This window comes from Ornithodoros turicata, chromosome 10, assembly GCF_037126465.1.
Source record: "Ornithodoros turicata isolate Travis chromosome 10, ASM3712646v1, whole genome shotgun sequence".
NCBI classification, from domain to species: domain Eukaryota; kingdom Metazoa; phylum Arthropoda; class Arachnida; order Ixodida; family Argasidae; genus Ornithodoros; species Ornithodoros turicata.
This window is the reverse complement of record NC_088210.1, coordinates 10,499,711-10,515,462: the sequence shown is the minus strand read 5'-3', so window position 1 is coordinate 10,515,462 and position 15,752 is coordinate 10,499,711. Positions and strand designations below refer to the sequence as shown.

Genomic DNA, 15,752 nt, shown 5'->3' with positions numbered 1-15,752 from the left:
TGTCAATGGGACGGACAATCAGATCGGGCCCCTTTTCTCGGTTTGGGATTTTTTCGACTTATCCGCTTATTGCATAAAGAGGTTCAATTCTTGCACAAAGCGAAAGCATGTATATTACCTAACACCACATATTGCAATGCGAGAAACTTCAGATCCTCCTTTCGATAACACGTAAACAATGAGCAGTTGATTGTGGTACAGTTGACCTAGCCACCATTTTTATCACCTACCACACCCATTGGAACACAGTGCATACTCTTTAAGATGTACATTCCTCCCTATCACATTACACTAATTTGTGTTCACCCTTGGTGTTCCAGCACCGTGTGTCTCAGATCTCATGCTGCTGAACCCACGGTGGTCAAAGCTACCCGCAGTCCCATCCTGCAGCATGTCGCCACACATTAGCAGGCTGACTCACCGAGATGTAAATCCAACCAAAATTATTAACCTCGGTGTTGCCAGAGTGGTACGAAGCAGGTCCTTATCAGAACTTGGGCAACCTTAATAATCAGAGCTGGTATGAATCTATCGAGTGGCACTCGCTGGCTTATTTTGTTAGTTGGTTTTTTATTGTCATTTGAAGGCACAAAGCCTGTTGCCCATACAAGGCTCGGTCCATCATCTCTCACGACTAGCATTTTTCTTACATACTTGCGTACTCCCAAAGTCAACAAAATACAAAGATCAATGTTCAGGGTCACCAACATGTGCATAATTGTCAAATTCAATTCTGCAGCTCCGTTACAGTGACAGCTTAGTGAAGGTCTGAACTGTGTTTAACTGATGGGTATGCATCTCGTAATGGAGAATTGATTCTACGGGCGACAAGTTCAACGGCAAGAATTATCCCATCACAGCCGGTGCTGAATGAAGCCAGCTAGTGAGGGCTGGAGATATTTCGGGTATAACCCTCACTTTAGCTGTGTCTGTGATTGTCGAACTGGTAACTTCAAGCAGGGTGACGGAAAAGGAGTAGACAATTTGGAACCAGAAGCTAAGACGTCAATGCGGCATCACATACAGCCACCAGGTTTACTAGAATTCTTTTTTGTGCACCGACACCAGAGGACGTTCAACCTCAACCTGCAGCTGCCAAGCCTCTCTTAAATTATTGGATCATTAATTGAAACTAGAACCCACCAATGGAGCTACGCCTCAGCATTTATTTTCCTTCTTCCCACGCACACTCGTTGAAAGGAATGGCCTTCTGCAGTCCTTGGTCACGATCACAGATCATGTCACATTAAAACGCTCAGTATCCATGTACATCGGTGTCCCATAGTTGCATATTCATGTTTACCGTAATTGTTTATAAACACAATATTTTTCATATGTTCTCGTTTCATGTTCATGTTTATTTGGTCAATGTTGTAACGTTTCCTATGTCATGACATGTTGTCGTGTTAAGTTGCCATGTTATCCTGCTATATTATCGTTTTTGCTCCCCTCATGTAACGCGCTTGAGTAATGTACGTAAATAAAATATTTTAAAAAGTCAACAGCAGTACACGTGCTATGAAAAGTGATGCATGAGGTAATAAACCTCGCAGATACATCTTGTGAAAGGTTTCCTTGAAGGCTTTGTGAACTTGCGATATGCGTAATTCTATTGTAGATGTACTTTTGCAACTAAAAAAAAGAAAAACGTGGAAGTGTTGAAAAGTAGTTTTGTGCTCCTCACACTACGACAAATATAGTTTAGGAACATGCGTAGCAGTTATGATTTTCTGCATTAATACAGACATGACATCTGCTGAAACTTTGTGCCACCTTTCCCGAGGGCAAAAGCAAAGCGTGTATAGTGACGAGAATTCACGAGGCAGGTACGTAAAATACAGTACCTACCCGCATACCTCAAGGTATGTGGAGACACAAATCCAATGTTCATTTAGCGTGTGGCTTTACACACAGTCATGCACTTACACTCAGTAGTAGAGTAGAATAAAAGCTGAGGCGATGACTACACCACAGGTGAAACTAAACTTTGACTAAACTAACTTTACAGATGATGCTTGCCTTCACGAACAGCACGTGCTGTGCTTTGGTTTATGTAGAAGCAAAATGTATATATCAGACTTTCCTCTCTCTCTCTTTCTTTCTTTCTCGTTTTTAGGCTTCATAGACTTGACCTCTGCTGATCTGTGCCAGGATTATTAAACCAATTCCTCAAACACCTTGCTTTCCTCTCTCACGTATACTTTCATCCTTAATACACACGTAATAATCACCATAATAACCAAGAAGTGATTAAAACTGGGCCTAGTGATAATGCGTCCATTTCTCTCCTTCCCTATCTGCAATATGTACACTATTGAAAAATTTTGCTGACGTATGGATTTGTACAAGGTTACAAGGGAATGTTAACGAGACGAAAATTAATGCAAATCTATCACTAAACTGCATGCCGAGAGCCTTTCCGAAGCGGAGCAACTGGGAGAAAGCTGTGGTATCGATAGCATATAAATGGGTTTCGTAGTTGCCAGTGTTCAGTGTTCATAGTCGCAGGATTTTGAAACTTATGAAACTCTGCATAATGTACTTATTATCGACGTAGGATGCTGTCTACTACAACTGTAAGTGAAATCAGAAAGTGTTTGTTCTTGTGCGTAAGATCCCCTTTCTGTACCGGTTATTATGGGTTTCCTCGATACGGGCTCATTATTGTGAACAGCTTGACTAAAAAACAATCTTCCCCTCTTTTTTTCACCCAACATTTCCTACGTACTTTTGTCGTGTTGCCATGGCAGTTCATGTATTACGACGTATGCTGACAAAAATAGGGGAGAAATCTGGATGTCTCGAAATGTTTAACTCAAAAATGCAGACGTGTAGACCCTGAAAGAACATGAAAGAACTGATGTTCTGAGGCTGGAACAACGTAGAAGGGTCAAACATATACAAAGCCTCAAATTGCCTAAGAAATTAATGGTGAAAGATGAAAGTCTGCGACTTCCATCTTTCATCGTGTAGACCCTGTTCTGAAGTTTATTCACATGTAACGTATGATGATTGTGAACAGTAAGATGGAAAACTATACAGGTATGCAATGAATGGGATCAATATTTGTATCAATATTTCATAATATTCTACTAGCAGATACTGAGATGCATGGTACATGTTCATATACATTCATAAAGAATGGATATTTTCTCATGGGTACGCTGCAACCAACGCTTTAATAGATGTTTAAAATAATCAAGAGGGATTACATAGAGGAATTATGTTAGTGCCCTCTTGTGTAACTACATAGTTACTCCTTGCTCCTCACTTGAAACCGATATCTTATTTTCTAAAAAAAAAAATGTGTCGGAGGTACACGACTCACTTGACGTGGTTGTTGGATGCACTGATTGTAGATATATTTTTCTAGCACTTAATGACATCAGAATTTTTGTGTGAGGCATATTTTGCAAGTGATCAAAAAAAACAAACGAAGCAGGAAACAGTTTTTTTCTCCTCATCTAAGCGCTACAGAAAAGTTTCTGGGGCTCAAATAAAAGATCTCATAGATATCATATTTAAAATTCTAATATTTCTCTGCCTCTACTCGCAGGTTAATGCCACGCATGTATGTCTGTGCATCCTCCCTAAGACTCCCTTGAATGAACAAATAAATGAATACTGGTTAACGCGAGTCATTTCGAGGTAACGTATGGCATTACAACATCTGAATGGCGCGTCCGACAGCTGCTCACCACAAGGTCCCATTGTTATGCGCAACTTCCGTCGCAGAGTACGTCTAGTTCATGTCTACAAAGCGCAAAAGGCTGAGCAAGAACTAATATTTATGCTTTGACTCAAGCAAATATTGCTTAGTGATTAGTGAACGCTCATAAACACTCTTTCCAACATTTACGGAAAGGCTCGAAAAATTACGCTAGCTAAGAAAAAAAATACATACATACAATCGCATCGAAAATGTGCAAAAGAAGTTTGTGCGAATTATTTACGATAGGTATTCACAAAGAAAATGGTTTTATGAATACAATCACCTCCTTGCGAAGCTTAAGATGACATCACTGAAGCAACGTCGTTATATTCGGGATATGACTTTCTTGTTCAATTGTCGTGCATGGTAAAATAGATTCTCCTTTATTGTTAGCCAGTGTCGATTTTCATGCGCCATCTAGACATTGTAGAGTTCATCGTACTTTTTATCCACGTTTTTGTCACCCGTCTTCTCCTTTGGCGCGCATGCAGTGTTGCTTTAATGACATTGAGAACAATAGTGTGGACATTTTTGCTAATTTTACTTTATTTTTATCCTCTTTGTAACTTTTTATCGTTTTGTAAGTTGGTCTTTGCACCTTCTTTGCTGGTTCTTTCCGTGCACCTCTATGTAGGCTCACGCTGTTGGCGGGCACGTGAAACTAATAAATAAATAAATAAATAAATACATACAACGTACATACGATCCTCGAGTAAAATAATCACAACCGGACTCCGATACTTATTGCGGAGGCGCTCAGTATTTCATTCCCCACACCACCTCCATGAATGGGGTAAGAGTATCGCCTGTGGCAATGAAACTCCCCATTCATCATAAAGGTGTTGTAGTTTAATAACATAGCTCGCTGTCACCTGGCAAGCAGTGGTAGTTAATTACGTGTACAATTTGTCTGTTTCGATTGCTTCCGTCACGGCAGGACGCATTCGTTGGGTGAGATGAACGCTTATCCCTTTGGGCTTCAAAAATATCCAGCAAACAGTCTAAAAAAACGCTGTTTCTGATGTTGCCGACCTTTGTCAATGGTGGCTTTTGCTCGGAGTTGTACACGTTACTCGAAAAAAGTAATTGATTACAATTACTGTTACTACTGCGCGAAAAGGAATTCTTTACCGTTACAAATTACTTCATCCAAAATGTAATATGTTACCCATTAAAAATGTAACGAGCTACTTTTCCCGTTGCTTTTAAATCGTGGGCAATAGCAAAGCCAACATGCCTGCAGTGAATGAACCATGCAGCTCTTGTTGCAAATTCTAGTATGAGACACCAACATACATGATAAGTGAATTTCACAAATACATTTGAAAGCAACATACAAAACACATACACGCGTTTATTACAGATTTATATACACATTTAAAACAACATCGAAACATCCGCTTGATTTTGTTACTATTGTTATGTTCAGCCCGCACAATTTATCAATACAGTCACCTATTTTACTGCTGCTCCAATTATGTCGCGGTTGTAAGGGATTATCATATCCCAAGCAGCACAATGTACTGAAAGTCGAGCGCAATAGGGGTGGACGGGGAGGTGGAAAATCTTGAACAGACCCTTGGTAAGACACATACCGCCCACCCCTATTGCACTCAACTTTCAGTACATTGTGCTGCTTGGGATTACTGTGGTGTGCATGGAACACGTGTGGACTAGAGACTGCCGTCACAGTGACCTCTGCGTCATTGCTTCAGTCGAACTCGTTGTGGAATAGAAGAACAGATTGGTTTGCTAAAAGGGTTGCCATAAATGACAGAACGTTAAAAAAGTAATTGATTACTCAGTAATTGATTACCGAAAATTGTAACCAGATTACTTGGAAAATTACTTGCCCACAAAATTAATTGATTACGTTAAAAAATTACTGAAAAAAGTAACTGATTACTAGTAACGCAATTACTAGTAACGCGTTACGTACAACTGTGCTTTTGCTACGACGGTCAACGGGTCCTTATAATTACGACACGCTCTAAACCTCGACAATGAACGGCCAGGGCAACGCAACTGCACTCCAGCGAGACCTGGTTGCTGATCGCTTCAGAGCGAGGCGCACCTTGTAAACTGTCAAGAGATACAAGACCCAGCGTGACACACTCCAGCATCGCCTGGCTCGCCCTGAGGGATGTAACGACCTTTTCCCCAGCCAATCTTACCCAGCCTTTACACAACAACGCAGTCGGTGGCGTCAAAACGGTGCTACTGAACTTCCTGGTTGACACGAAGCTTATCGGCAATCTGTGAGCAGTGATTTATTCTAACATGGTTGTGCACTAATTGATTCACGGCGTTTCATTTCTTTCGCCCTTGGTTCCCTTTAGGAGCAGCCGGATGACTGTTCATATGGCTTATCTTCCCCCTCTCATAATAAACACATTCCCCCCCAGATCCAGATATGAAAGTGGTTACAACCAGAGGTCAAGGTAACTTGTTACCGTAACTAAGTTCCGTTTTTTGGTAACTTGTAACTTAACTCGGTACTTTTGCGCCGTGGTAGCTTTCGGAGGAACTCGTTTCTTTTTACAGGTAACTTTTCCAAAGTAACTTAGGCGAAGTGCCAAGTTACTTTTAATTCGCTTTTCACTCACGTCCACTTAGTTTCTCGCTTTCTCTCCGGTTCTTTCATGGCATTTTATGCCACAGAACATGATATGCAATCAATAACAGTATTCCATTCAGGATGGAAGAACTGATGCCACTGAAATGAAGCTGAACAATTGTGCGCCCACAGGGAGTAAGATGCAAAGCGTTTGAACTGTTGGACATAAACGAAAACGATCTAAGCGTGTTGCACTCCCCCGCAGGCAACTCAAGGTCAGACTCAGCTGTTCACGCGGGCTGCACCTGTGTAGCGCCATTTTGTGTCCGAAGTCACTTGGAAGTAACTCAGTAACCGCGAGTTACGTTTCAGGCTGAAGAACTTCGTTATCAACTTAGTTACATTTTTCACGCGGTAACTTAACTCGTAACTAGTTCTCAAGCTATGGTTCCAACTGTTTCAAAAAACGCTTTGAAACGCTGCTTAATGGGTAAAGTACCCGATGCTCATCGCTGGTCGATTGATAATTAGTTAACAAATGCAGAATGATACGTGCTGCTGCACACGTACTCCTGCAGCAGTGTTTTTGCTCCAGCTGGTGAACTACCACCTGCTCACTAGAAGCCACAGCTGGGCGAAGCCACACCCTCACACACAAACATCCGACCGGGACACACAATTCCTGTTATCTGTCACGCTATAATATGTGTCGTATTACTGTTCGTAACTTACAATGTTGCGTAGTAGCATGGAATCGAAACTGGCACAAACTTGATTGCCATATCTCCTTCGTATGAATCTAGTGAAAAAGTTTTTAAAAATTTCACAGCATCTTTTGTTCTCGATTCTTATATGTTCTCGAAATACCAACGCGAAAGTAATATTTGACACGTTTAGCAATATTAAGTGATCACTAAATTGCCATAAATTCTGTTCATTAATCCCCAGAAATCGCAGTAGTATAACTTTGGATAACTTTGCATCTCTCTTCGTAAAAGTATCTCCGTGTGTCTCCAGATTTTTTGTTGCGACATATCTTTGAACTTTTTTTTTCTCTTTTATTTTAAAAAATCAACTTCCAAAGTTGCGACTGCTGACAAGAACATTTGGCGGAACATCCTTCTCTTTCCCCGTCCCTTTGTTGTCACTCCGTCCGCACCTGATCAAAAATTATCACTGATTAAACTTGAGATAATAACATGTTGCATATCAGGGTTGACGCTATAATTGCTACGTGCACGATACATCGATGTCCTCCAGATAGCGTGTGCTTGCAGGCAAGACTCAAACGGCGGCTTCGATCACTGCAATTTTTTTTCAAACAGATTATGCAACCCATATGTGCTTTGAAAGCATATTTTAGGTGTGCCCAGTTAGCAGGAGCATGCCTTGGCTGCTGCAATGAGCCCCTGCGTGCAGCGGGGCCAAATACACGTAGCCAGGAAGAGGAAGCCTTCCTAATCACGCACAGACTTGTCTGGAAAGTCACTGCGCCAGGGTATGCCTGTTATTCTCCTGTCACGTGGGCTAATTTAGTGTCATTTTTGTCAAGTGCACTCCTCTCAAGCGAACATCACTTTCACTACGTGCTTGCTACACAGTTTAAAGTAGCACAGAAGTCATTTTTAACACCCTGTTTTCTTGCTATAAAACTGTTAAGTAGGCCAGTAAGATGCAGCATGAGAAGTAATTCACACCACAGAGTCAGAACTGTCGCAGAAATTGAATTTAAAGTACGCAGCAAAAAGCGACCGTGCGCAACGGCGGTGAAGAGCAGTACCAGCTTGTGATCTGCCTGGGACCTCGCGCTGACGCTACAAGGATCACGCTCGCTGATTGGTTCAGAGAAATGTTGTCTGCTACTCCGCTGTCGTCTGCTACTTGGCTGTTCGGGGTTCTGAAAAAAACATTACTCCTGGCTCAGTCATGATTCTGCCGCCCCTTCTATCCCCAGTTCTCCGGGAGGACTGGCAAAACTAGCTTACAGTGGAAAAGGGACAGGGCGCTGACCCCTACTGACCAGTAAACCAGAACGAGTTGCCCCTGTAACGTCATCGGTGACGTGGCATCGTACCTTCCTCTCCTCGTTACACCCGGAGTGGCGAGTTAAGGGTGAATGCGCTGAGCCACGTTTATGCGAGTTTCTTTTTTTTTTTCTGGGAAACAAATTGCACACATCAAAACCTTTCCCTCTATTCTCCACAATGACATACACGCCTTCAACAGACGTCTTAATCTGAAATGTTTTTTTGGATGGCCCTCTGTACTCCTTTAAGTAAGCATCACAAACGATGATGAAAATCACGATAGATAATGAATGGCGGCAAAGCTTTTAGGCATGCGAATAATAACCTTCCTGAGGACGTTTTGCTTTGATATAGAAATATCGGCAAATCTTCTCCCATCATGAAACGAATTGTCCTCAAACGTGTGCCAGAACATAAATGGGTGCCGCAAGACCGCAGAGACGGCGAATTTTACGCAGGCTGTTAACGAGAGTAATGACGTGTTTTTTCGGCACAACGTCACACCGTACTGAAACCAAATAAACACGCTGCTCAAAATACTTGTTCCCAAAATATTGTGGTTGCAGGGGCCCGTCACTTTTTCTCTATATTTTTATATTTTCACCCGTACCTCGAAGCCTGTCGTCGAGGCTATGCACTCGGTCCGCCGCAGAGAAGTGAAGTGAGTTTGGGAAACTCACTAACGGCCTAGTCAGACGGCAAACCTAAGGCCGTTAGCGTAACGGCGGTCACTTCACCTGTTCGCTGGCCTTAGGTTTGCCGTCCGGCTACGGTATAAATTGCTAGTGCACTTTCTGCCGAGCGCCACTAAATGATGCCATCTGGCAGCGCAAAAACGACACTGTGTACAAGTGTCACTCGGTGAAGGTGACACTGAATTAGTTCACGTGACAGAGGCATACAGCATGCCACATCAGGCGTGAACGTGCAAAGAACGATAACGATTAATGATAACAAAAAATATAACTATCCCTCATGTAACAAACAACAAGGGATACGCATTCCTGCCATTTGCCTTACAATCACTCAAAAACAACTTTTTTAAATTTGTATGAACCTATGTCCGTTGTGTATTCCTTTTGTGAAAGTGTCCTCCACACCACCAGTAAGACTCCTCTTACTAGTAACAGGGTAAATAGTACATGACCATAAAGTCGCTCTCCTATGGCGCATTGCTTTTACTCTTTTTTTCCTGTTTTCATGTACTAGAACCACCACTGCATGGAAGTCCAAATTACGCATTACTACACAATTCGCTTTGCGGTATCCGCAGTTTCTGCACCAGAGTTAAATTTCTTTTGTTACTGTGTTCTATCCCGTATTTTTAGTGCAGTGTTTTGTCCTTATTTTTCCTTAGAATGGAGCAACAAGTACAAGTATGACAAAGAAACCCGAATCAGTGATCCATAATTTTGTATTTCTCACGTTGTAATAATAAAAAAAAAGCCCAAAAAAGGAACCAGTGAGCAGCAGTAAGTTGCCCATATTGGGTTTATACTACATGCAAGACAGTCGGAAATAAAAAATCGTAAATGCGATACTTATTACACTAAAGCCACACAAAAATTCAGCAGCAAACTGGTTTTGCCCCCTAATATCGATCAACGTATCTGACAGTACTCACATAATCGGAAGCACAGAGGTGTTTACGAACGGCACATCCTTTATTATCATGCTAGCCACCGAGCATATTAGATTAATTGCCCCTAAGTCTTGTCCTATACACATGCGTAGAATATGTAGCGGATATATGTAGCGGATATATGGGACCCCCCCCCCCATCCCCTTGCAGTCAAACTGAGAGAGGAAATAGAAAAAATTCACACTTACAACACACTTTATCCTTTCACATTGTGCTAAGATGAGCTACTTCGCATACTATCAGAAAGCTAAACGCACTTAACCCTGGTACAATATTAGTTCTGGTTTGTAAACATCAACACTGACAAATATACTTCCGGGATAGTCACTTGGTCAGCGTGACCACTAGAAAAAGGTCGGGCTGTTACGAGCATTCTGTTAGAAGCACCCCTCTCCTGAGACTATTGTCAGGTGGAACCCATTGAATGGAAGTCATTGAACTTGAGTGGTGGCTTGACACGTTGCCATATGCTGCACATATGTATCGGTTTGCTTTTCATGTATGCTTTCTTTCCACCTATCCATCTCTTGTGTTGGCCGCATTACAGACTGACAGTGTGTAAAGAAAATGAATATTGAATAGCTGACCGTTAAGCCGTATATCCGCCACATGTTCGGCTGTTTTTCTGCGGAGATCCAGATGGGATATTTTCACGAAATATTTAGCAGGTCTTATACAGAGATCCACGTTTCTACAAAGTGGTCATCTTGTCTGGTACAAAAGATGTTTCACTGGTCACATGATGAGAAGCTCACAATGACCACTAGATTATTCGAACCGTATAATCAACCACCAATTAAAAACAACAGCAGCATGCTCCATATGTGTGAATGACCGGTAACAAATGTGAAGGACGTTTTGAGAGTTGGCAAAATGGGATTTAAAGAAGCAGTACAGCTCAATTCCAATACACAAAGAAAAGAGTGTCCGTTACACAAACTTGAATGCGTGACACTGTGAGAGGAGTTGCAGAAACATCCGAGACAAAAAGCATAAACTGACTGTCTTGATCTAAACTCAATCTACTAAAACGTTATCACATGCTTTCCTATATTGCAAACGGTCACTGTGGAGTAATTTTTAAATTCTCAGCCAACCATCTGTAGTTGAATTTCGTAGACAATGTTGCTGCAATGACGTCACAGTTAGTACCTTCCATGACGCTTAAGAAATTGGGTGAGTTGGTGAATGTCTAACACAACGAAAACAGAGCTCCAAAAACATAGGGCGGAGAAGTAGACAGGACAGGCGCTACCACCTAGCGCCTGTCCTGTCTACTTCGCCGTCCTTGTGCATTTTTTCTTTTCTGTTATTTTCACACTGTTTCCGTTGCATCAATACCTTCCGGTTTTTGTCCTGTCTGGCAATTGAGTCATCAATTCGGAACAAAAACCTGCTAGTTTTTTTGGACTATGTTTTATCCTGTCAACATCCACCGCCCTCCAGGGGTCAGTGTTAAGCCTTCTGCGTTTTAAGCTATTTCTCAATGACACATGTTCTAGCGTTAAACATACATAGTTCATTCGACAGACCAACGATCTGAAGCTTTACCTCTCATAACTTCATAGAGCGATTGTGACTTATTGGAGAAAGATATCTCTGCTGTATTCCCATATTGTACAAACAATCTACTTAGTTCAAATCTGTCTGTGACTACAATCATTTCTTTCATGAAAGGGTCTGATGCATTATTGTATGACGATAAACTAGCAACTCCCTTTCTTCGATGTGACAATGTCGTTAGAGACCTTAGTCTCCTTAGTGATTCTGAGCTAATGTTTGCAGCACATAGCTCTCACGTTTTCAACGGTACTTTTCGTATGTGAGGTAAATTTGCGTGCCTGACTACAATGTTCACCTCCATTAATACTCTCTCATACCTGTACAATCAATGCTGTCGAACTGCCAAAACTTGAAATTGCTTTCATCGCGTGGAATGCTTGCAATCTCACCAATTCTTCCTGACTTGAAAGTCTGCAGCAACATTTTGTACGTAGAGATAAACTGATGTTCTGAGGTTTGTACGTGTTCTACATGATCGATACATTGGTTCAGCTTCATTCTACAGTAATGATTACATTCTAAAAAAATTCCACATGCTCACTTGATTCCAATGGCGCCTCACACAAAAATTCATGCTTCTCCACAAGCTTCTCCACACCAATATAGACTGTTCAGAGTTTTGTCTTCACGTTCCTGCAGTCATCACAAGACAGTTCCAAAGGTTTACGTCCACAACGGTAACACGCAAAGCCCTTTACATTTCATCAGGATTATTGCCGATAAGATATAATGCATGGTCTTAAACTTAATAATGAATATTTTTGATGTATCGTTCCGTATGAGCTGCACCTTCACCGAGCCACAACATATGAGACTTTTAGAAGGGTACCCAAACGCATGCCGCGATATCGCTGTTTGCGATGGCGTCAGCGTAGTTCGTAAGGAGGCCGCTAATTACGCTCCTTTGCACAAGCAGGTTCAATGTCCACTTTTAAGCTTTCAATTGGCCTCGTGCAGATACGCGAGGGAAAACATGTCAATCACCCAGCCGTCTGAGAGCCTGTTTAAAGCCATCGCAGACGGCGAAAGGAAAAATATAAAAGACAGGAGGCGACCTCATAGACCGCGATGTCGTGCATTCGCTAAAACTCGCGCTCCAGAAAACGGGGGAGCAGGAAGCGGGAATGCGTTTCCAGGAAGAAAATGCGAAACGTAAAGAACGATGCAACTAAAATCGTTGTAGAATGACTCTGACATGCGCTGGGATTATGGACACTAAAAATAAACACGACGGAAGTCTACAAAAATGTCCTCAGCAATTCAACCCCTTCCTGATATGACTTCGGATATATTACACTTGTACAACAAATGGGGGGAACTTTGAATATTTTGCGCAGTGCACCGAGCCCTCAGTGTTCGTGTATCAAGTGCTTACATATATACACATATATCTGGCGTCGATTCACTATTACTCGACGGACGCATAGCATTGCATCACGATTTACACGAATCTAGAAAAGTCTAGGACAATGCAAACCAAAGAGGGAAGCAGACGACAGCAGATATGCAGATCTCGTCTGCTACGCGTTACGAACAAAGTTGCGTTTCCTTTCCTACTAGCTCCTACAATGGCTGGGTTCACACAAGAGGGGGAAACAACTTCCCTGAAACTGTCGAAAATGAAGAGCACTCAAGTCTTATCTACGAAAGTCTCAGAAAGTCTTATCTACGGGCAGTCACAATACCGACGGCGCTAACGATAACCCTGCCTGCCGGATAACACATACAGCTACACGGACCGAAAATCACTTGTTAAGTGCCTACAATGTCATCCTTTGGTAGATTACGTCAACGACGGGTGCCTTTTCTTTTTTTCCCGATTCACAATGGGGCACACTATCTTTAATGCGAAATGTGTGCAACTCGTCTCGATACAATATCACGTGCGGTATATCGCACCTTGAACTGGTCGACAAGTTTCCTCCGACTGGGTCGTGCGACCTGTTCTTTCCGCAATGTTCTTGAAACGCTTCGTACTTCACGCCCACTAGAGATACTGTTCGTTTTTGTGCAAGTACTGCGCAAAATTTATCTCGTATTTATAACACCGTCAATCCTTACTGATAAGACGCCCTTAAGAGTCCATCAGCAGTGATTGAGCGTTGCACCCGGAGGCACAGAAGAAGGCAATGAAATGGAACACGATTGCAAGCTCCGCGATCCGCTGCGATGCGCTTGAAGATCGACCCCTTTGGCACGCGTCCGCCATCGCCCTAGATTCTTACCACTACTCGCCTTTCCAACTCCAGTACTCTAGCTGTAAGAGAGCCTCACACAGTGAAGTCATTTACCCACTCCCGGCATGGGAAGCGAGATAATCTTGGCTTAAATAGCTGTCCAAAACGGCATACAGGCCTCTCCACGTTCGGTAAACATTCAATTGCATATTTACTCAATATGAATGCCACGGTGGAAGACGTAAACAAAGGCGCTGCGATACTGTCCGCATGCGGTAGGCACGAGGAAGGTTTTACGAATAATTTACAAGAACACTGAAAGCAACGGTCTTTTGGGAACCGCCGCGCTGCGTGTATATACCAGTGTAAGCTCACAGAGATGAACCTCCTTACGTGCCATAATTCAACTTCCGTATTTCCTGCGTTGCAACTAGAATGCGTCACAATGCGTAAGCGATTGCATACCATCTATCTATTGCCCGATAAAGTGATCTGCGGAGGCATAAAAAAAAGAGCTTAGAACCGGATCACCTGCTCATCACTACTTGATTTGCAGTTCAAAACAACGGAGCTTCATGAACTCGGTCGTAATGGTTATCCGTGAAACGCACAACGGTTGCACTTTACTCGGGTCCTGCTTCGTGATGGTTTGACAGGTGCAGGAAAACATACACACGAACATCACTTCGCTAGAATGTTCAGAAAGCAATATGTTAGGCCTAAGAGGACAGAGAAGCCGTTCTCTTGGGTCCGAGCAGTCACTCTTCGTGCATCCAAAACAGCTGCTTGAGGGTGCACCCTCTCAACACGGCACAATGTCACACGCTATCCTCGTTACGCCATATCCATCGTTGATGTCTCGCACGACGAATAATCGCATATCGGCGTGGTTTCCACAGACACAGCGTCGAAACTTTGAGCATGACAACACACTCGCTGACGAGCACAGAGCAGTTAGGCCTACTTACCTCCAAATCGTCGTACGTCCGAAAGCTGAGAATTGCAAATCCGTCGATCACGTCCTCTTCGAAGATGGGCTCTTTATTCCTTTTCTTCCTATTTGGAGGCCTCTGAGGTTTCGCCCGACCTGGAGATTCATCGCCGTCGTCACCACTTTGGCAGCGCAATGCCTGCTTTTGCATCCTGGCTGCCCGCTCTCGGCGCCGTGAACGGGGGCCTCGCATTTTGGCTTCGCCATCCATGGCGACAACGCGGCGAACCTCTCACCCGCGCTTGTGTAATCCCATTCGGTACCACATTCACAGGTTAATCCAGGGATGATCCTTTATCCACGTACGGCACAAAATCCAAGAAACGCGCTCCAACCTTGATAATTTACCGGTAATGCCGACCACTCGACACGAAACCCGATTGTTCGCTTGGAATGGCGGAGGAGACCGTCGACTGCGGTGATGCGGCAGCGGAACTCACTCCGCGACACGGACGACACAAGAAAGAGGGCGCGCTCTGTTCTTTTGCTGGTCGCCCGTTTTCTTGTTTATTCTTTTTCTATCGCTGTAAGTGCAGTTACCGACACGTTTTCTTTAAGGTAAGATGAAATGAAATAGCTACTTTACGTTCCGAAGGGTCGTCTGCTGGGTTATGTGAAAAGTAATTTACGAGCGACTGATGAAAGGGAGGTAAGAAAAGGAGCAGAAGCTTGAGAACGAACAACCCGCAAATTTGAATATATCAGAGCAACTTGAAGAGAGAAGCAGCGTCGTTTCGCTCCGCGGGCTGTTGCGAGATGTAATCCCATTTTATAAGATGTTCTCGACAAATATGTTCCTCTTGTTTTTCGCTCTTTTTATCTCGAAGGTGTACAGAAAGGAAGCACAAAATTCCCGATGACGTGAGTTGATGAGTTGTAGAAAACGTATTCCTTCCAAACGTATTCCACGTAGAGTGCGACGAAAGGTCTTTTCGCGCGCATAATTGCATCATAAATGTTGCATACTTTAATTATTGCCTGTTGTGAAGACTATTGTCGAATTGCGAAACAATGCAGTAGGTATTTTTCGCCAAGAAATTTCGCTCTCGCAACGGTTCTCTTTACGCAAGTATTGCTCTATAT

General features: G+C 42.9%; 1 protein-coding gene across 3 annotated transcripts in view; it reads right to left on the bottom strand.

The window, feature by feature from the left end:
• LOC135370263 (autism susceptibility gene 2 protein-like) overlaps positions 1 to 15,100 on the bottom strand; it is a 215,622-nt gene extending 200,522 nt beyond the window's left edge. For all 3 annotated transcript variants that reach the window (XM_064603971.1, XM_064603972.1, XM_064603973.1), the window contains exon 1: positions 14,647 to 15,100. In XM_064603971.1, coding sequence (XP_064460041.1) covers positions 14,647 to 14,880 — 234 coding nt within the window. In that variant the 5' untranslated portion in view covers positions 14,881 to 15,100. The remainder of the gene's footprint in view (positions 1 to 14,646) is intronic.
• Between the last annotated feature and the right edge of the window lie 652 nt (positions 15,101 to 15,752).